Genomic DNA, 23,114 nt, shown 5'->3' on the forward strand with positions numbered 1-23,114 from the left:
CATATGTTAGGCTTTCAATATCAACTCAAGATTTAATTCAAAGATTTACGATTAATGAGACATAACGATTTCAATACTTGATATGCATCAATAAAGCCTTGGCCCAAATGGCACAGATGACATACAATTTCTGATTAACATTTTTGTAGATTTCAGGCTTATAGCCATGTATAACCATTTGCCAATACCATATAATAGAGGTCATTCTCTTACGGAGTCATGTTCTACCCAGGAATTTGCTATTCATATACATACATGAACATTAAATATATCTATCCAGAAATTTTCTATTCATATACATACATGAACATTAAATATAGAGAAATAGTATTAACTATTCTAAATCTTTCAGCAGTATAAAACTATACTGGATACTCATCACTTGCAATTGTTAAACATTGAGAGGGATAAGCGATAATGCTTAGTAAATTCAATAAATGGATATAATATAATCTTATGCCATATATATATATATATATATATATATATATATATATATATATATATATATATATATACTATTATGACATAATCAAAGAGGAACAAGAACACCAATAGCATATGTGTATCATATGTTAGGCTTTCAATATCAACTCAAGATTTAATTCAAAGATTTACGATTAATGAGACATAACGATTTCAATACTTGATATGCATCAATAAAGCCTTGGCCCAAATGGCACAGATGACATACAATTTCTGATTAACATTTTTGTAGATTTCAGGCTTATAGCCATGTATAACCATTTGCCAATACCATATAATAGAGGTCATTCTCTTACGGAGTCATGTTCTACATGGTCAGAGGCTACATACCAGTCCTATCTAACCTTCTGCCAATGCCACAGAATAGAAGTCATTCTCTTACGAGACATGTTCTACATGGCTAGATGCTACATACCAGTACCACCATGAATCTAAGTCCTTTCACTGATCACATGGTGAAAGGTATAACTTTGCTACAAATATAGCACGAGATAATAACACGGAAAAAGCACATAGCACATATAACACATAACATACAATTGTTCCTATATATTGAACTCACCTTGAAATAACTAGGGGTTAAAATTGTAATTTGTGCAGCACTTCGTTACTATCTACATCCAACAAAAAGGAGAAAAGGGGACAAAACTCAAGATCTATCTACATAGAGGAATAAAAATCGGATCTTGGACACTTACAAAGGTCCAGAAGAGTGTCAAACTGAAGATGAGAGCTTTGCTTGCTAGATCCCTACTTCCTTCTTCTTACTTATTCTCCTTTTGCTCTAAAAATACCACACTAGAATCTAGATCACAAAATGAGAGGGAAGTGTGATTAGGGTTCACAACGGCCGATATGGGGGTTTGGAGGCTAATAAAATATCAGCCTTAAGGACTTAAGGAGGTTATATAGGGTGCAAAACCCTAAAATTTAGGGTTTCCTACCCAGCCATCAACTCGTCGAGTTCTCCACAACAACTCGCCGAGTTGGTCCATAAAAATGTGCACCCTAAAAAGCCCTTCAACATGCCGAGTTGAGACTATCAACTTGCCAAGCTCCAACCGATAACTTGATTTAAGAATAAATCTTATTCCTGGAAATCGGGATGTTACATGCTTCAGAAATGATCGGAAAAAACATGGTCTCAAAAGTTGGCAAAAGAATTATATGTGGTGTATGCAAGTAGGTTGAGCATAATAAGTCAAATTGGAATCAAGTAGAAAAAACACTCAAATTAAACGTAAAAAACAAAAGATTGGTTAACATAAGGAAGGTCAAGAAGAATGTGTCAAGTCAATGTCACAAGAGGTAAGTCATAGGTTGAATGAGGATCATAAGAATGGAAAGCAGAAGATGCCAATAAGATCATAATGGATAGTTAAGAAGAAGTTGGCAAAAAGTGTAAAAGGAAAAATTGGGAAGGTAATAGTTCAACCAAACGAATGAAGTTGGATTATGATTGATGGGTTGATGGGTTGTGTTTATTTATGGACAAAGTTAATTTGTTTGTTTTTATTTTTAATTCTCCAATGACATTTATATATGTTTGTGTGATTATTTCATGTTACTTTGCAATATGAAGTTTTACTACTTGGATCACATTATTTTTTCATGGTTCATATGTTTGTGTGTGTTACATTTGGTGCTTCATATGAACTTAACAATTAGATCATAAATGCACATGTCAGTTGGATCAAAAATGCACATATCAATTGTGTTTGGATCACAGTTTTTCTTTGGATCACACATATCAATTGGATCAGAAATACATATATCACTTATGCTTCATATACACATATGAATTCAAGTTAAGTCATGTTATGCACAACTTAACAACATAAAACAAGATTTTTTTATCAAAGTAAACCCGTAACTAACCATAGATTAAAACCAAAACTTTGTCACAAATTAACCACATATTAAAATTAGAAATCTGTCACGAATGAACAACATAAATTTCACAAAATAATACCATAAACAGTGTCGCAAAATACTCCAGATAATAGTCATAAATTACATTTCTACGTTCAAAGTTAAGTCATGCACAATGGACATACACATAATACAAATGATTATCATCTTTGATAAACCTAATAAAAAAGTATTTACCAACAAAAAAAAAACATTGTCGAAGTAAAATAACCTAAAGAAACCCTAAAACTAATTTTATTTAAAGGTAAAATCAAATTTTGTTAAAAGCGGTAACTCCTAAAACACTATTTTTTTCCATCATCAAACCGCACCCTACATCCAACCAACAACCAAAACCCCAAACAATGTACTTATGTCAATTAACATCAACCAGAACATCTTCAGTTTCTTCACATAAACACGTTTCACCTTCATTGTAGTGAAGCGTGCCACCATCTATGCTCTTATTTGCATAAGTTCGATTCGAGTCTCCATCGCTAACAACTCGTGGTCGATTGGAAGTTCTAGGTTGGATTCACGGAACCCGCCATATGAGTAGCTTGCAGAAAAAGTCATTTTGATTTGAAGCAGAAATTTAAAGATGAGATGATTCGATACAATTTATGAGAAATAGATCGAAAATGATAATAAGGTACGATGATAGAACTATTTGAGGGTTCGATGTTCATTGTCTTTAACAGTGACATCTAATTAGTGACAACTAATGTGATGACTAGATGGCCAAATCATCAAACATTATCCTACATGGTTATCTATTATAAAAAAAATTGAAAAAAAAAAGTAACGTAACATATTTCTTATGTAAATTTTAATGATTTTTTGATAAGATTTTGGTTTAACTTTAGTTTTTATTTTAAAGCGAGCTAGACAATAAACAAGCTGCCGAATTGACGATTCACCCTTTTGTTTTGAAAAATTAAAGGATCAATAATTTTTTTTTAGTAGTTAGAGGCATAAATTCCAAGTTGACTGGTTTAATAAGTTATTTCATCCTTTAGACCATCCACAGCAGTTGATGGATTTTGTCTATCAATTACATCTTGCAAATGATATTGACCATCATGTCATTTGATATTTCTTATTCCACTTTAAATATATTGAAAATCCATTTGCAATTAATATATATATTAATCAAAAAGTAATAATATAATAAGATGAGCCACTTGCATTTGTGAAAGCCTTGTAACATTTGAAAGAAAAGTGTGTATGTGGCATATAAAATAGAATAAGCATCGATCACTATCTTTTAAATGCTTTTGCAATGTCACATAATCAATTTTATATGTCACCTACACATTCTTTTTTCTATCTTTTAAATGTTTTTGCAATGTCATATAATCAATTTTATATGTCACATACATACTCTTTTTTCAACTGTTGCAAAGCTTTCAAAACATACAAGTGGTTCATCCTATTATATTATTATTTTTTTGATTAATATATATTAATTGTAAATGTGCTTTCAATATATTTAAAGTGGAATAAGAAATATCAAATAACATAGTAGTCCATATCATTTGCAAGATGTAATTGATACACAAAATTCATCAATTGCTATGAATGGTCTATATTATTTGTAAGATGTAATTGATAGACAAAATTCATCCAACATAGATGGTCTAAAATGACTTATTAAACCAGTCAACTTGAAATTTATGCCTCTAACTACTAAAAAAAATTAATGGATCCTTTTATTTTTCAAAGCAAAAGGGTGAATAATCAATTCGGCACCTTGTTCATTGTCTAGCTGGCTTTAAAATATAAACTAAAGTTAAACCAAAATCTTACCAAAAACTAATTAAATTTACATAAACAATGTGTCACGTTACTTTTTTTTATTCCATTTTATGATGGAACTAAAAAGACGGTTCACAAATAAAAACAATAGAGTATCAAATTCCTTAGAAATGGCCCATTTAATTCTATTAAACAAAGTAAACAGTTTTTTTTTCATTAACATAAATCATTTTATTCTTATTTTTTTTTATTTCATCTTATTCGAGGGAGTTTAAATACACATAAAAAATATCTTATTCGGAACACAACCTAAACAAGCTATTATTTAAAAAGGTGTAAATTGACGCAACAAAACCCTGAGACCCAACACCTCAATCTGTCCCTCAGAATGAGTATTCATGTAGACGAACCACTAACACCGGCCGGCCGCTTGTTCGTACAGCCGGCGACGGAGCAGATCATCAACTGTGTTCTCGGACTGGATCGTCCTGTCGGAGTAGAGCTTGTACGATCTGTCATCTCTGATTCTCTCGTTATAAAGCACCCAAGATTCACCAGCCTTTTGGTCAAAGATAATCACGGCCGTGAACGCTGGAAAAAAGTCGAACTCGATATCAACCGGCATATCATCTTTCTCCCTGACGCCGTCGGCAGCAACGATGACGACGAGGCGACGGTCAACGACTACATCGCCGACCTAACAGTATCGTCTCCGCTCAGCACCGATAAGCCTCTGTGGGAGGTACACATCTTGCCGGCGCACAAATGCGTTGTGCTGCGCCTCCATCACTCGCTCGGCGACGGAGTGTCTCTCCTGTCGTTGATGTTGACTATGTGTAGAAAAGTCAGCGACGCCGATAAGATGCCGACAATCGAACTACCTCCATCTTCTAGGAGCCACCGTAGGGAGGGTGGCGGAGAAAGATTGTGGAAGTGGTTGAAAATGATATGCTTTACGTTGATTTATATGTTTGAGTTTCTTTTGAGGTCTCTGTGGCTCCGGGATAAGAAGACGGTGGTGAGAGGCGGAGCAGGCGTGGAGCTTTGGCCGAGGAAACTGGTCACCGCCACGTTTCGCCTTGAGGATTTGAAAACGGTTAAGAACGCCTTCGTAAACACTGTAAGCTTCATATTCCGTTAAAGTAGTTAATCTCAAATCTCTACTTACTTATCAAAAACCTTAACCTTCAATCTCATACGATTTGTTTGTTTGTTTGAGAGAGAGAGTTGCTTTTAATATAGTCGTAGACATAATAATATCAATAAATTAAATATACCAAAAAAAAAGGCATAGATAAACAAAATAATATATTCAAATATAAACCATTTTTAAATTTACAATTTCATCCATGAACCCTTCTAGGGGTTTATCTACTTTCGTTAATTTAATAAGTTTCATATAACATATATATCTAGAAAAAAAAATATTTGTATAGAATAATTTTTGTAAGATTTTCCAAACTTAAGTTGATTTCAAAGATGCAATGGGACAAAAGTCACATCCCAAGTACGAGACATTTAAGTTCATCTATTTCTGGTATTGCATGGAAAAAAATCATAATTATGTCAGGGAAGTACGATATATTTCTAGTTAATTTTAAATACGTCTGAACCATTTAACCATATAAACTAGGGTTAGTTACATAATATATTTACTCGAAATAAAAAAATATATATATAATATTTAAATGTCGTTTTTTTTGTAACATGAAAATAGATGTATATACAACTTTAAAGAATATATTATAATAAAAAAAAAAAATTATATACGTACACATGTATAAGAAATTTACCCTGGTCAATGGTCTATATCACTATATCCATATGTCTGTCTTTATTCAATGTGGACCAACCAACAAAGTTCTCACTCCTGCCACGCCATCATAGAAGACTTGTATAATTTTGGCCGATGCTATAAATATTAATAGTAAATTAAACATTATTTTAGGCAGAGACTTACTTATTATATTGCATAAAGTTGGAAGTAGTTAGAAACCATATAATGCCCATCACTTATTGATTCTGATAGGTAGATAGATGCAAAATAAAATTCACTATTAATACCCTACTACAATTTTTATTTGGTCATATTTCAACAATTCATATTATAATTTAATATTAAAGAAAAACTACTTATTTTTCTCTTAAATAACTAACAAGTCCGAAATGAGTTATTTCGGCCACCATAAAAACATTGTTCTTGACAAAAAGTTAAACTTCCGATTTCAGATTTTGGTATAAAGTTTTCACACCGTAAATCTAGATTTCGAAAAAAAATAATAATAACTTTGAATTTCAAAACATGCCTAAAATCTGAAGAAAATTTAAGAATTTCGAATTGGTTTATATTAAAATCTAGAGTAAATTACACGAATGGTCCCTATAGTTTGGGGTAATTTGCGCGTTTGGTTCCTAACTTATTTTTTTAACTCGGAAGATCCCTATGTTTTTGTTACGTGTTTGGTTCTTACTGTTTGTTTTTGTTACACATTTGGTCTCTATTTTATCTATCAAGACTATTATTTAAATAAAGAAAAATTGTGAGGTAGGTAAGGTAAGGTGAGGGGGTGAGGTTAGAGGTGTATTTATTTAAAAAAAAATCAAGAGAAAAATAGCATTTTTAAGTAAGACAGTGACAAAACGCGTAACAAAAAAAACAATAGGAACCTTCTGAGTAAAAAAAATAAATTAGGGACCAAATACGCAAATTACCCAAAATCTAAGGGACCATTTGTGTAATTTACTCTAAAATCTAACAAAAACCTCAAAAATAATAGCAAATGGGAAGTATATATATGATACAAATACTTAAAACCAAACATTTCAATAACGATGATATTAGACACTTTGAAATTGATATTTATAGAAAGCTTTTGAAAAAAAAAAAAAAAAAAAACTCTAAAATTTCAAGAACAAATCCGAAATGTGGTATTGTGGATAAAATAATTATTTTTCAAAAGCTGATAAAAATTGGTTAGCTAATGTACTCGTTTATAATAGTTAGTTTAATTAATATCATGTCCATTTCAATTTCATGACCAATTAAATTTCAGAAACTTGCTCCCAGTCTGATGATGATATGCTTATGATAGTAGCTTACCTTCCGATCACAACTTTTTCATATATTAATATTTTTAACACTTTACTTTTCATAATATGTTACGTATTTCATAAATTACTCTTATTTATAATAAAGAAACATTAATTTCGTACAAGCAGATTAGGCTTTGAAGTACATGTCCATTGGTATATGTGATCGAGTATGCTTTAAGTGGTATAGTTGTCTTTATTGTATCGGATTGAAGGGTTTAGGTAAGCTTTATGAAACACATTCAATGCACAATATTCTTGCGTTTTATTTTCAAACAATGGAAGGCGAATCAGTATGTAATTTTAGAATTTATTCCAAAAGTCCTTGTATGGTTTCTTAAAAAGCCCAATGGTCCCTCATTTTTCTCTTTGTAGAAACAAAATTCTTTTACATCCATATATACATCCATATAGTAATGTCTTGATCACATGAATAGCAATAATGCAATATCTATAGTAACATAATGCGAGGACATTGTAGACAACTATTTTCATGTCACCATGAAGAAACACATAAAGTAATCAAAACTTCTCTAAAATTGTCAATACAGGAAATGTGAACTTTGTTTTGGGATTTTTTACTTTCCAAAAATTTCAGTTATTATGTATTTCTTTTATAAATTCGATTAACTTTTGTACAAATTCCGTGTGCCATATTGCAGACGATCAATGACGTCCTGTTTGGTGTGATATCATTGGGGCTATCAAGATATTTGGATAATCACTCACCAAAACGTAAATAAACATTCCATTATAACTCTATTATTTTTATATTCCATAATAAAGTTTAGAGTAAATTACACGGTACCTATGGTTTAGGGTAATTTACGCATTTGGTCTCTAACTTATTTTTTTAACTCGGAAGGTCCATACTATTTGTTTTTGTAACGCGCTTAGTCCTTGTTTAATCTAAAAAAAACTATTTTGCCATTGATTTTTTAATTTATTTAAATAAACAGATTCTCAATCCCACCCTCTCACCTTACCTTACATACCCCGCAATTTTTTCTATTTAAATAATAGACTTTTTAGGTGAGACAGAGACTAAGTACGTAACAAAAACAAACAGTAGGAACCAAGCGCGTAACAAAAACAAACAGTAAGGACTTTTCGATTTAAAAAAACAATAAGTTAGGGACCAAACATGTAAATTACCCAAACCATAAGGATCATTCGTGTAATTTACTCTAAAGTTTACCATCTCTTGTAGCTCTTCAAGAAGGGATTAGAATAACAGGTGCAGCCATGGTTAATCTGAGGCCATCACAAGGACTCCAGGTTACTTCCTAATCTTCATTCTTAATTCACTTTCTCCACATCAGAATGATATATTTGCAAAAGGAAAAAACGCCAAGGTACGATTCTTATTAAATAAAGTCACTAAAAAGACTAATATAACAAAAAGAAAAAAAGTTTTTAAAAAGTTAACCATTATATATGTTTTACCCAAAAATAACGTCTAACAGAACCATCAAAACGTTAAATGGTCAAATTTTACGGTTTTTATTTGAATGTTTATGTTTATATGTTCATTTGTTTATGATCGAACGAACACGAATAAAATAATTTGCTAACCAAACAAAAATGAACAACAAAATTTGTTTGTTTATTTGTTCGTATTTATACATTTATTCATTTAACTTAGACGAACGAATATAAACAAACATTTATTCATGTTCGTGCAGTTGGTTTACAGCACTACTTAGTGACAATCCTATAATAAAATATGAATCTTATATTATGGCAATTTGATAGGAATTCGCTGAATTAATGAAGAGTGATTCAAAATCAAGGTGGGGGAACAAATTTGGTATGATGCTCTTACCAATTTACTACCATACAAATGGGTCTGATCCTCTACAATATTTGAAGAGAGCCAAGATGATGATTGATAGGAAGAAGTTGTCTTTAGAAGCTTTTCTATCATACAAAATCGGCTACTTTATTATGAGATGCTTGGGACCAAAGGTGAAATGTATAAAATTATTGAACAACTTAAGAATTAATCTTCATTATATATGTTAATTGACGCTAATAATTTTAGTTTTCAGTTTGCAAGTTTGCTTAATTACAGGATAATTTGTAACACTAGTTTCACCATTTCAAATGTGATTGGCCCGAAAGAAGAGTTTATGATTGCAGGCATCCCGGTTACCTACATTAGAACCACATCTTCAAGCTTGGCACATGTAATACTTTCTAAATTGTTAGTATTTTATTAAATGAATGGTATACATATATATTTAATTATGGTGATTTTTTTGTAAAAAAAATATATCATGCAGGCAATTACTATGCATATGGTGAGTTACGCAGGAAAGGCGGACATGCAAATTCTTGTAGCTAAAGACATCATTCCTTACCCAGAAAAATTAGCAAAATGTTTCGAAGATGCGCTGTTGGAAATGAAGGAAGCTGCATTGAAAATAATGGGTGAAAAGCCCAACAAATTCCCAGAAAATTTGGCTTAAAATCTATCAGATATCATGTAGAGGCTTCTCTAAAGCCCACATATGATCCATTTAACTTAGAGACAATTAATTATTTTATATATAATTATTATCTTTACTCTCTTGTCTTCTTATTTGTTTTTTATCCTAAATTGTCTGTTAACATGCCACTGTCCTGCTCATAAATCATCATGGTTGAACTCAAATCCCAAACGTTTCTTGTTGCATTTTATGTTTTATAGATGTATACAGCTATATTCTAATGGACTGGACATATGACGTCTCAAAACCCATATATTTGGGAGATATGTCACAAAAGATATATATTGGAGACAACGAATATGACGTGTTGTTGGCATTAGGCCGAATTTGGAACACAAGACCATAGAAATTCATGTGTCTTGTAATTCACGTGTCATGTAAATTATTCATGACATATATGTCAAATGTCTTGTAATTTAAGGGTATCAAATGTTGATATTTTTTTTAAATGTCTTGTAATTTAAGGGTATCAAATGTTGATTTTTTTTTTTTTGAGGTTGAAGGTTCAACTTTGAAACATTTGTGTGATATTAGACCGGAGGGTGTGGAAGGGAAGCTTCTTTCCCTCACTTTCCTTTCCCTCACCTAAAAATCAAGGAATGGGTAGGAAGTTCTTCCCTCACTTTTTTTTTAATATATTTCATACATATATTATACTCATTTTGTAGGGAATTAAAAACCATGAATTTTGATATATTTTTTATATTTTTATAGTAGTTATATAATTTTATAAATATTTTAAAAAAAAATTTAAAATGCCAATAGCGTGAGGAGAGAGAAAGTGCGGCACCCCCTCCCCCCACCTCTTTTCACGCGGTTCTTTCCCTCACTCACGGAGTGGTGTGCAGGAGTGAGGGGATCTTCCATCACTCCTTTCCCGCATCCACTCTTTCTAGCCTTAGAAGTAGTTTAATATTATATTAGATTTATCGTTCTAAAACAATTAAATAAAATATAACATATATTTTTTTAATTATAACATTGACAATCATTTATACAATATCACTTATCTTATTGCACAAATTGTTCATTATCAACTAATTGCTGAAAAGTCATGTTCCTTGATAGATGTTAAAAATAACAAAGCAATGCAAATTTTACTAAAAAATATATCATTGATTATATTGTATGCAACTATGTTTGTTTGTTTCCGATTATCACTTTGTCCACTTTCCAATTCTTTCCAAGTTATTAAATCTTGAATCTTCACTATATTGAATATTTTCTCTAAAGTGCTCCAGGCCATGTTTTTCTTATAAAATTTTGCCATTTTAAGTCGTCCTCCACTCCAAATGCATGAAATTAAAGACTCGGTTGGACACAAAAAAAAAAAAGATAGAAACAAATAATGTCATGCAATCATTAAAACGATTATTGAGCTCTCTTGAAGTTGCATATCCATGATCGAATAAAATACATTGTTTTTCTGGTAGTGCATGTAGTTAATCTGCAATTTAAATAAAATAAGTTGCAAGTAGCTGACCCATCTTTTTAAATTTGGGTTTTTTCCTGAAACATGTTGGAAATTATAGAGGAAATATTGCAATTGGGCAAGTTTCCAGCCTAGCACTAGCCAACACCGCGAGTGCAGGAAACGGCACGATTTAGGCGCATGACACATCGGTTGCTGGGAGCTGAGGGAATTTTATTTTTTACGAGTTCGGATCAATTCGGTTTAATCAATCTGGTCAAACGGTTGACTTCGTGTATAAGGTGACAAAATTTCTCAAAGGCTTAAAAAACGGTTTGCTTGGAGAGCTAAGTCATCGCCCTAGGATTTCTATAGGTTGACCTATGAGGACCATTTTCTACCTTCTAGGGTTTCAACACCTATAAATACAGCTCCTTAGCAGCTATATTCCACACACGCAAATTCAAGGCTCTCTCAGTATTGTTGGCGATTTCTTCCTGGTTTCTCAGTATTCACTTTACGTTTATCGTTTTTCATTGTTGTTGGAAACTCGGTAAATCTACACTAAATCCTGGGGTTTTACTCTATTGTTTACAACCAATATAAGCGAAGTAAAAACCTTTAAGGATATGAGTCCAATCCGTGCGGGAAATGGTGTGATTTAGGCGTACGACGCATCGGTCGTTGGGAGATGATATGCTTTTACTTTTGACGAATTCGGGTCAATTCAGTTTGATCAATCCAGTCAAACGGTTGACTTCGTGGATAAGGTGACAAAATGTTCTATAAGGCATAGAAAACGGCTTGCTTGGAGAGCAAGTCGTCACCCTAGGATTTCTATAGGTTGGCTTATGAGGACCCTTTTCTGCCTTCTAGGGGTTCGACACCTATAAATGCAGTGAGACATCTCCAAATTTCTCGGCCAAAAAAGACCGATTTCATTTATGCTTTTTAAAATAAAATCAAAGTAATCTTTCAAAAGGTGTTGCGGAATTTGTCCCCAAGAGAAAATATGATAAAGATTTATCAAAGCACTTTCGAAAAAATGCATTTCATTTTATTAAAACCTCGGGATGTCGTGTTCGTTACAGACCAAAAGCATAAACAATAAAATATAGGCCTTACAACAGATATTTACGTCTACTGACCTATAATCCAAAATCTCTCGTCAAGTCATCCAACTATGCTCTTGCCACTACCTGTAATACAAGAAACTAAGTGGGTCGGGCTTGGGAGTCTGATGAGCATATATGGTTTTCAACCCACAAATAATAAATTTATTAATTTCATAAACCACAATAAATTTATTTATTATGTTTAAACATCAAACAATCAACTCAATTTCCAGCCCTCATTATCTTCTTTACTCTTAAGGATCCACCCTAAGAAATCAGCTATTCCTCATTCATTCATTTCCTAAGGATCTACCCTAAGAAATCATATATTCCTCCTTCATTTATCTCCTAAGGATTAACCTAAGAAATAAGCACAAAGTCCATCTTTGCCTATGGCGCAGTTGCCAATGTTATTCATTAGGCACAACTGCCAACAACATCAATTATTCTCTAATTGACACAGTTGCCAATATTATTTATTAGGCGCAGCTGCCAACAACATCATTTATTCCCTAATTGGCACATCTGTCAATGTTGTTTATTGGGCGCAGCTGCCAACAACATCATTTATTCCCTAATTGGCACATCTGTCAATGTTGTTTATTGGGCGCAGCTGCCAACAACATCATTTATTCTCTAATTGGCACAGCTGCCAATGTTGTTTATTAGGCACAGCTGCCAATAACATCTATATCATCTTTCATCTCTCGTTCTTTATCTACCCACGTTTTACCCAACATATTTGTAAATATAAAATACATATACAGTTTAGAATCTGTATAAAACAATCTTTCATCTACCCATGTTTTATCCATCATATTTGTAGATATAAAATATATATACAGTTTAAAACCTATATAAAACATTCATTCGACACCCATCTCAAATAAACAAACAACATATATACACATAGCACGTATTTTATATAAAATATTTCATATTTATGTGTAAGATGAAAGTGACTATACACTCACTTGATAAGACGGCGGTTGGACATCACTTTGTCCCTAAAAACAATATTCTTCGATGAAACCGGCGTGTTTTTCTCAAAATTGGGATTCACGCGGACAGAGTTTCGGAATATAATAGGCTTGGGGGTAATTTTTGCAATATTGAAGAAACTTTAGGGTGGGAAAACGAAAGTTTGTAACCCAAAATCAGTTAGCATCGTCCAATATTTATAAGGGCTAAAAGCTCGAATTACGATGGGCGTAAATTTAGAGTACACGGGGCGTACTACTAATTTAACTAGTACGTTGGGCTACATCATGGTACGCGGGGCGTACTAAGGAATAACTCTGGAATCATCAAGGCTATGACACATGGCACTCATGTAAAGGAGTAGGGCTACGTGGCCAATCTCGGACCGCAAACACTTACACGAGTACGTTGGGTGTACTCCTTCTGTACGTTGGGCGTACTCTTCCGAACCAACCTCGAAGTTTGTGCCCAAAACTTCAAAATTTTGTAACTTTCACATACGAACTCCGTTTTTGACGTTATTTATATCCACGCGTATGTGAAGTTATGCTCTACAACTTTCGTTTAGACTCCGTCGGCAAATTTTGACTTTATTATTAAAGTTATATTTTTAACAGCCCGGGACAGGAAAAGTCCATTAAAAATTCATAACTCCTTCATCTGACGTCCGTTTTTGTCTGTCTTTTTAGCGTTGAACTACTATCAACAAGATCTTCAATTCTCATTTAGGTTGTTTCGGCTAAAAATCACTCAATTTAAAATTCGAGTTTCGGGTTGGATACTGTTATATCAAATCTTAGAAAATTCATAACTTCCTCATACAAAGTCATATTTGGACATTCTTTTTATGCACGCTCTCGGTTTAATGAACACTACGACTTTCGTTTAGATCACTTATGCTAAAATGCACTTTATCGTAAATTCACTTTTTACATCATACATTGTCGTGCCGATTCTGTCGCGAAAATTCGACAGGTAATAACTTCTTCGTTATAACTCGGATTTCGGTTTCTATATCTTGGGAATCCTTATTTCAACCACTACAACTTGGTTAAGATTATTCATTCTAAATAATCTTCTTTCAAAAAGTCATTTTTGACGCTTATCGTCTCTAACTTGACTAGCCCGGATCTACGGGCGTTACATGCAGCTCCTTAGGAGCCATATTCCATACATGAAAATTCAAGGCTCTCTCAGTATTCTTGGTGATTTCTTTCCGGTTTCTCAGTATTCACTTTGCATTTATCATTTTCCATTGATGTTGAAAACTCAGTAAATCAACATTAAATTATGGGGTTTTACTCTGTTGCTTACAACCGATAGAAGCGAAGTAAAAACCTTTAAGGACAGGAGTCTGGTCCATGCATTTATTCTCTAAGATCAAGATCAGCCATCAACTGGTTGGTTTTACATTACTGTTTTGTGTTTACTTTCATCTAATAACATGACACTCTTCTTCTACCTTTCTTATAATCAAATCTAATCGAGAATGATTAATCTAGTTTCAGGACAAAACTTGGTAATAATGTTAATAATAATTGGATTTATTAGTCACAATTAATCGACATATAATTCTTAATATTAATTGTCAATTTCCTTGCATGTCTATTGAATCTGATTTACAACAATCTTAAAGGTTTTTTATTGTGTTTATAAATCATAAGATTAATGGACACCCAAATCCCAAATGCTAGTCTCCACTACATGAACCAAGAGTTTGCCAAGCTTGACCGATTCGATGGTCAGAACTACATTCGTTGGGTTGACAATGTCAAGTTCATGCTTCATGTGCTGAAGCTCGCCTATATGTTGGACCCAAAACTGACCCCAACTCCTATTGATCTAATTCCCATTTCCCAAGGCGGGGAAAACTGTAGATCCAGCGGTCATCTTTGACCTGGTAAAGCAAAGGAATATGTGTAGAGATTCTGAGGAACTATGTGTGGGTCATATCAAGAACTCATTGTCTGATCGGCTCTATGATCTTTACACGTCGGTTAAATATCCGAGAGAGCTATGGAGTGCTTTGGAACTTAATTACAAGACACATGAGGAAGGTACTAACTAGTACCTTATGTCTAAGTACCTAAAATTTCAAATGGATGATGACAAAGCTATCATGGAGCAAGTCCATGAACTCCAGATCATGGTCAACAAGCTCAATGCACTCTTTATCTTGATACCATAACTCTTTCAGGTTGGTGCGATCATCACAAAACTTCCACCCTCGTGGAAAAACTTCTCTAAGAGAATGATGCACAAATCTGAGGAGTATTCCTTGGATGATCTGATGAAACACCTCCATATTGAGGAAGAAACTCGCATCAGGGACAAGCGTGGTAAAGTCGGATCGAGTGTGCATCACATGTCAGTTGGGAGTTCTGTTCATAAGACCAGGTCTAGGGGGACAAAACAAAAGGAACTTTGGAACCAAGAAACAAAGAATCAAGAAACCAAGTCATAAAAATCCTAACTCAAAGCGAAAGAGGATCAGACTTTGCTACGTCTGAGAGATATTGGTAACTATGGGAGAAAATGCAAAGATCGCAAATCAAGACCGGTTGCACATGCAGTCAAACTAGTGAATGATATGTATTTCTCTTCCGTTAAGAGAAATACATCATTACTTGAGTTGATGCATTCTGATATAGGAAAATTAAATGGAATACTTACTCAAGGAGTAAAAAGGTATTTTATCACATTTTGTGATGACTCCATATTTACATATTTACCTGTTGAGATCAAAAGATGAAGCTTTTGATGCATTTAAACTGTATAAGGCTGAAGTCAAAAATCAACTTGAAAGACACATCAAAGTCACCGCGCATATCTTCACACTTTGTTGTTTGATCAATAATATTTCGCTTTCGTTAGTAAGCTTTGTTCATCCTTCGACTATCGAATCACGACTCCAAGATAAAAAAATCAGTCGAATCCATTTTAATCCAATATTGTCCGACTCCCCAAACTCAAGGCTTCGCTTTTACAACACCAAGACTTCGCACATCGACCAACATGTCTTTGAACTCTTCGCTTTTTGTTACTATCCCTTTGCTTTTCATTCACCAACCCAAAACCAATACCAGCAAAACATAAATCGACCATACTTCGACTGTCAATCAAAACCTTGCGTTCGAACTCCAAGCAATAGTTTGTTGAAATCAATTTCTACACCAAGCATAAACTTTCACATCGAACGATCCCAATAAACTGTTCGATATAACCAGTTCAATCTAATTTCGATTAGGAGCATCTCAAACACTCGATATTCATACAAGTTATCAGCTATTGGCTCCGATCTTTCTGCGTTTCAACATTTGGTACGACTTCAACATCATCAAATTTTGTTGTCATTAGATTATCTTCTTCCGTCGAATTTTATTATCCAAACATTCGAATCTAAATACTTCGATTCTCATCAACTTTTCAAATCACGCAACACCAATAGCTTTATCAAGAACATGAATCTGATTTCAATCATCACTTCGATTACCACTTCATCAAGAAAATCAATTTTGACTTTTACCATTTGACTTCCTCAATTGAATCAATTTCAAACATCACAATCAACGAATTTCAACAATTAATGAGTTCAATCATAATCTCCAAATAAGAAATCATCAATTTTAACAATTAATTTCACAACATCTTCATCAATTTTGAACAATCGACTTCTGTAAGAAACATATTTGAGAAATACTCTCTGCAACTTTGAGATCGAGAAATCAACCATATGTTGTGAATGATTTAAGATCCAAGAAGAATTTCGGTTGTTCAATTGATGATACACAAGCATAAAGAAAAAACATGATAACGTGATTATCTATGAACTTCGGTAAATGAGGTATGAATTGATTATTAGAAACAAATCGGAAGAAACTAAGTTTATTAAGTGGGCTTTGATGAACAATAATACTCACGTAAATATGAATTGTACTCAAAATGATGAACAGTAAAGTTTTGGGCCCAAACTGTTCTGAAATTGGATGTAATTTTATGGATCATTAAAAGAGAATATGGTTTTGATTTTTGGATTGATCTAAACAAAAAAAATTGGATCAACAATGTGATTTGAAACGAATTAGATCCAATTAATCAAAACGATCAAAAATTCAATAACGTAACGCACGAATCAACGAGATTTAGAGAGATCATAGAGAGAGACTCACCAAAAATGCTCCAATTGTGACAAATTTTGCCAAACCAAGAATCAATATTCAAAAAATCACGTTGATCTTTGAAGACCCGTTCTGATACCAAATGATGAAGTATTGAATCGAGAAATGAAAACTAAATCAGAGTAATGAGAATTGTGAACACAGAGAGTAAATAAGATCTTGTTTCAGCTCATATTATGCTTCAAGGTTACAGAGAGAAAAATAGACAAGATAAACTCCAAATTCTTATTTAACTCTAAGTAACATCCCTATTTATAGGAAAACATTAAAGCATACAAAAAATGCAAAGGACCTGACTTTAATTTTCGACATAAAAGGCCTTTGTAAAATAACATTACATTTCGACATCTTACAACACAACTTCGACCCTAACAGAAGTTTATTTTTTACAAAAATAGTTCATATGTCTAAGATTTTTATATGTTGGCAGGTTTGACCCTTGTGTAGAAAATAAATTACAAAAATTGTCTTCGAGATTTACAGAAAATGTTATTGTGTATTTTTTTTTACAGAAACAGTCAATATGTTTAAAAAATTACAAAATAACCCTCATAGTTTAAGGAAAATTGCATGTTTGGTCCCTACACTTTTCTAAGTTGCCAAGTTTGGTCTCCCCAAACAGTGCACATAAAATGATAAAACGATTATAGTATGTAGTATTATTCTTTCGTGTGACTAGAACATAATAAACAAAACCTTGTATGTGTTCCCACGAAGCGGGAAGGGAGCAATTTCTATTTCTAAAAAAGTCTCAACTCTCAAACATTATTTCTTGTCGTTTGAAAGAAAAACTAAAAACACATCAAATACAACTTCTATAATTTTTTTCCATTTTCATAAGTGTACATAATTGTATAACTACTTAAAACCTTTGTACGATCTCTTAATGCACTTATCTAATATCCTAATTATGAGTTTTAGATGTACCACTGATTACTAATTAGTTGTAGTCGGTTACCTAATGTGACATTACATCAAGTGCACCACGTTACTTGACCATCGTGTTACTTGGTTTTTAGCTCGTTTTGCCACTTATGGATAAAACGAAACAAAGAAAGAAGTTTTTTTAATCGGTATAGAAAGTCGGACCTGTTTTTTCCATAGTTCTATTAAAATCGAACTGCCACTTAGATATATATTTTTTTTAAAAGTGTGAACCGGTTTTTTACCCTGGTTTTTGTTTCAGAACTGGTTTTTTTAACTCACTTTCACTTCAAAAAAAATAGCAACTAAACCAATTAGGTTTTAACCGAAACCGAAACTAAAAAATAGTAAGAAAATTGAAACCGGTTTTTAACAGGGCTTTATGCACCTCTAATTATGGGGGCTACATGACTTTAGCTTGAGTTATCATAGACTGTCATGTTTGAAATTGATTCAACAATCGTGCACGGGCCGATGTAGGATTTCTTAATAAGGATGTCACGTGAAATTTTAGTAGTGTCACGATGGTAGGAAAAAAATTGAAAATTTTTGCACTACATCCGAAAAAACAAGATGTTGCGGTGCCACTACGGGCACCATAGTAAAAACGCCAATGCTATTGGGGGATATCGATGAAGTGGAATATTCATCGGGTCTGAAAATCGAGTCATTTCACATATCTCCACCTTTACCTCAAAATGAAAAACATCGCCCATGAAAACAAAGCTACATCGACACATCAATTAACTTGTAAATCAGTCAAATTTAGTCTCGTGAAAACAAAGCTACATCAACACATTAATTAATTTGTAAATAAGTCAAATTTAGTCGTATGAAGAAGATCGTCATGGGTCGAAAATTTTCTTACCTTGAAATCTCCTTTAGCAATGACTTCTCACACAAAATTAGTTTGTAATCAACCATGGATCTTCTTGAAAAGTTTGAAAAGAAAAACAAGCACCAAAGAGGAAGAAGAGTAAAACAACCTTTGTAGACTTTGAATCCTCAAGGGGATGCTTGGAAGTTGATAGAGAATGTGGAACCTTTGAGACACCAACATTAAATCAAATTAATTGTAGATGCTAGTCCATAAACTCTTATACTCCTAAGCTTGAAATTTCATAACCAACGTGTGAACTTCAAGAAAGTTAAATTGCAAGTTTTCTCCAAGTGTTCTTAACAAATCAAGAGAGAGTGAAAGAGAGGATGGGAGTTCCGTATTTTCCATGTCGAGGGAGTCCTCCAAAAATTGAAAGCCTTTAAGCTAGTTAAAGTGAAGATTTAATTTAAGGGTCCTTAACCATTAAGCCCTTTAGACAAGCTAGTACCCCATACTTTCTCCCATACCTATTACTTTTGAATAAACAAATATGAAAGCCTGATTTCTTTTGTCTCTTCTATTTTCGACTTTTGCATGAGAAAAAGAAAAGTAGTTTTTATATTTTATAAAACCCAAGTTTATAAAATATAAACCGTAACATTTATGTAAAAGACAAAAAGTTTTCCTAGTCCAAAATATTGTACATAACTTAATAAATCATAGCATATGATATATTACGTTACTTGCTAATAAAAATTATTATTTCCATGAAATAAATAATTTCCAATTAATTATAAGAGTTCATTGAATATTTATAAAAATCAATTTCTAATAAATAATCAACTGTATCAAGTTGTTGTTAGTGTGAGCCTTGAGATCATATGTTAATTAATAATATCACTTTAATGTGACTTTTAGGCATACTATATCTTTCATGTACCATGTAATCAAAGGAAATCATTAATATAAACCAAAAATTCACGCGTTTGAGAAGTTCTAGCTACCAGTGTTTGATAAAACACTCCGTTTTAAACAAAATCCTCGTTTGACACTACAAACTTTTAGTTTTTAGTTTAAACAAAACTCCCCAAATCTAAATGTTATCTGACATAGCTTTTAACAAAACCTTATCAGCTATCAGCTTACCACTACCCGTTACTAGTTAGTTTTGTCAAACACACCCGATAGTGGTCATAATGGTCTTTCTACTTTTATTCCCTCGTGACTATATATACAACTAATGTTTTTTTTTCTTTTTATCCTCCAACTTTTTGCATGAATAAAAGACCGTGATAAGATCTCAAATTTGATTTCTAAATTTGGTGATTGATGATTCCTATATGTAAACGAAAAATTATTCAACGGAAGTCTGTACGTAATATTTCAACCTGTACTCCATGTGAGGTCGGGGTTCTGGTTTCTAACATTGGGGATACCTCTTTCAGTGCCATATGTGGAGAATTTTTTCCTGAAAACTCCTATGTATGCTAAGTTTTCCCGTTTATGTGGAGCTCGAACTCAGGATGGTGCATGTTGAAATATTGTGTGTAGGCTTCCATTGAATCATTTGTTGTTTCAAAAAAAGTTTTTATATTCCTTCATTTTAGTTTTAACAATTAGAATAAACTCTTATTTTATTTAATTTTTCTTTTTAATAATTGTGCTCTCAATTCTTTCTTGTAGGCAAAATTAATACTCACTCATAGCCTTTTAGCTCACTTGAAGCGAAATTCCTTTTATGTTTTAGGGTAAATTACACCAATCATCCATCGTGCATATGTCAGAAAGCATGTTTAGTCCCTATTTTCAAAAATTAACTCGGACCATCCCTCGTTTGCTTAAAACTTGCATACTTCGTCCCTATTGACTTGAAATGACTATTTTGCCCTTAATAATTTATTTTTCCATTTCCTTTTATTTGTTTATTAGTTTTAAATTAAAAGAAAAAAACAATTAATCCCCACTCTTCCCCAAATCTCAGCTTCTTCCACCTAAATTCGTCTCCCTCTTTCTCACTTTTCCTTCACCAACGCCGACAAAAACCCCAACACAAATAGACAAGATCATCAAGTCGTATGAAATCAAACTGATGCAAAAACCCATCAAGATCAAACCCAAATGAAAGCAGCTTAATCTTCTGAAATTGTCTTAACCTAAGAACAATTCTTCATCGGAAGTAGAAATGAGATAACAGAGATCAAAAATACTTTTTTGGATGCAAAAATGAAAACGAAACCAACACACACATTAGAACACCTGACACATCAAAAGGCATTGTAGATGAAGAACGTGAAAACAATTGGAAGTTTATAAATTCGGAAGTCAGAAAGTGAAAAGAACTGAAATTAGAAGCATGGGTGGAACCTGTAATCGGGAAAACTTCATTTAAAAGACCTAAATACAATAAAATGAAAATCGGGAAATACAAAAGCTTTAGAAGAAGCATTGTGTGCATCAATGACAAACCTAGAATTAGGAAAACGGAGGTCGCATTAGAGCTTGCTCACAGACATTATCAAAGATACAAGATGGTTTTATGGATCGGAGGGAAAGCTCGTTATTTCTGATCATCGTTAACCCATCATCGATATCCTTCTCCTGCTCTCTTCTCTAATTTTCGTAACCCACCACGTATCTCACCCCCAGAAAACCCATCCTAAACCACCACCATCGATCTACAACTAGTGTGTTTGGTGTTTCTGGTTTTATCGATCAGTAACATAATGAAAGGGGTGGGGAAGTTTCGTCAGAGGATGGTCATCGGTGATTGTACGATGAGTTGAAGGTCTCCATTTTCCCTCTCATCGGCGATTATGTGTGTTTGTATCTCTCCAGTTGTGGATGAGTTGGGGGATGAAGGGGAGGGTCATTTATTATTTATTTTTAAATTGAAAATCATAATAAAAGCATTAAATTAATTTAAAATAAAAACACAAGGGTATTTTGGACATTTCAACTTTGGTATGGACTAAGTTTGCAACAAAATCTTCTTTCAGGGACGAAGCGTGCAAGTTTTAAGCAAATGAGGGACGGTCCGAGTTAATTTTTGAAAATAGGGACTAAACACGCTTTCTGGCATATGCACAAGAGACGATCGGTGTAATTTACCCTATGTTTTAACGTCATATTATACTATATGTTAAATAGAATAATAAATTACACGAATAGTAAATTCCTTTTATGTTACGCATTTGATCCCTACTATTTTTTTTGTTACGCACTTGGTCTCTGTCTTACCTAAAACGACTATTATTTAAATAGGAAAAAATGATGGGTAAGTAAGGTAATGTAAAGAGTGGGGTTGGGTGTGTTTATTTAAATAAATTAAAAAATTAATGGCAAAATAGTCTCTTTAGGTAAGACAGAGACCAAATACGTAACAAAAACAAACAGTAGGAACCTTCTGAGTTAAAAAAAAAAAAAAGTTATGGATTAAACATGCAAATTACCCTACACCATAGGGACCATTCGTGTAATTTACTCTAAACAAAAGGCTTCTAACTCAACAATATCAGGTTACTTGAGGTCGAGGGTTCAAGTTTTGTTGAGTATGTTAAATTTATCGTTAAAAAAATCTTATTAACAGTTATGTTTCCTCTTTTGGAATTTTAACGCAAATGTTTTATATTTTGACAGGTTTAACCCTACAATTTTGTGCAATTTTTTAATTTATGGAAAAGGTCCTTATGAAGTTTATTTTTTACAAAAATAGTTTATATTTCTAAGATGTTTCTATGTTGATAGATATGGCCATTATGTAGAAAACAAATTACAAAAATTCATCTCAGAATTTATAGAAAATGTTATTGTTTATTTTTTTTATAGAAAAAGTCTATATGCTTAAAATATTACAAAAGTTGTCCTCGTAGTTTACAGAAATTTGCAGGTTTGGTCCCTATACTTTTCTAATTTGCCAAGTTTGGTCTCCCAAACAATACACATAAAACG

The 23,114-nt window shown here is 32.9% G+C and overlaps 1 protein-coding gene across 1 annotated transcript; it reads left to right on the forward strand.

Annotated features, from left to right (window-relative positions):
- Positions 1 to 4,465: 4,465 nt before the first annotated feature.
- LOC145047323 (wax ester synthase/diacylglycerol acyltransferase 11-like) lies at positions 4,466 to 9,817 on the forward strand. Its single transcript, XM_078995579.1, has 6 exons — positions 4,466 to 5,275; positions 7,908 to 7,980; positions 8,456 to 8,523; positions 9,001 to 9,213; positions 9,297 to 9,434; positions 9,531 to 9,817. Exons 1-6 carry the CDS (start codon positions 4,544 to 4,546, stop codon positions 9,714 to 9,716), a joined length of 1,410 nt encoding a protein of 469 aa, XP_078851705.1. The 5' UTR covers positions 4,466 to 4,543; the 3' UTR covers positions 9,717 to 9,817.
- The last annotated feature ends 13,297 nt before the right edge of the window (positions 9,818 to 23,114 follow it).

Source organism: Lactuca saligna, chromosome 5 (genome assembly GCF_052625555.1).
Source record: "Lactuca saligna cultivar CGN05327 chromosome 5, ASM5262555v1, whole genome shotgun sequence".
Classification (NCBI taxonomy): Eukaryota; Viridiplantae; Streptophyta; class Magnoliopsida; order Asterales; family Asteraceae; genus Lactuca; species Lactuca saligna.

Bases quoted from the DNA above. Each gene is read 5' to 3' on its own strand.
- LOC145047323 (XM_078995579.1), top strand. From the start codon at position 4,544: ATGAGTATTCATGTAGACGAACCACTAACACCGGCCGGCCGCTTGTTC. The intron at 8,524-9,000 runs GTTACTTCCTAA...GCAATTTGATAG, and splicing joins GGCCATCACAAGGACTCCAG to GAATTCGCTGAATTAATGAA. The intron at 9,214-9,296 runs GTGAAATGTATA...TTTAGTTTTCAG, and splicing joins TGAGATGCTTGGGACCAAAG to TTTGCAAGTTTGCTTAATTA.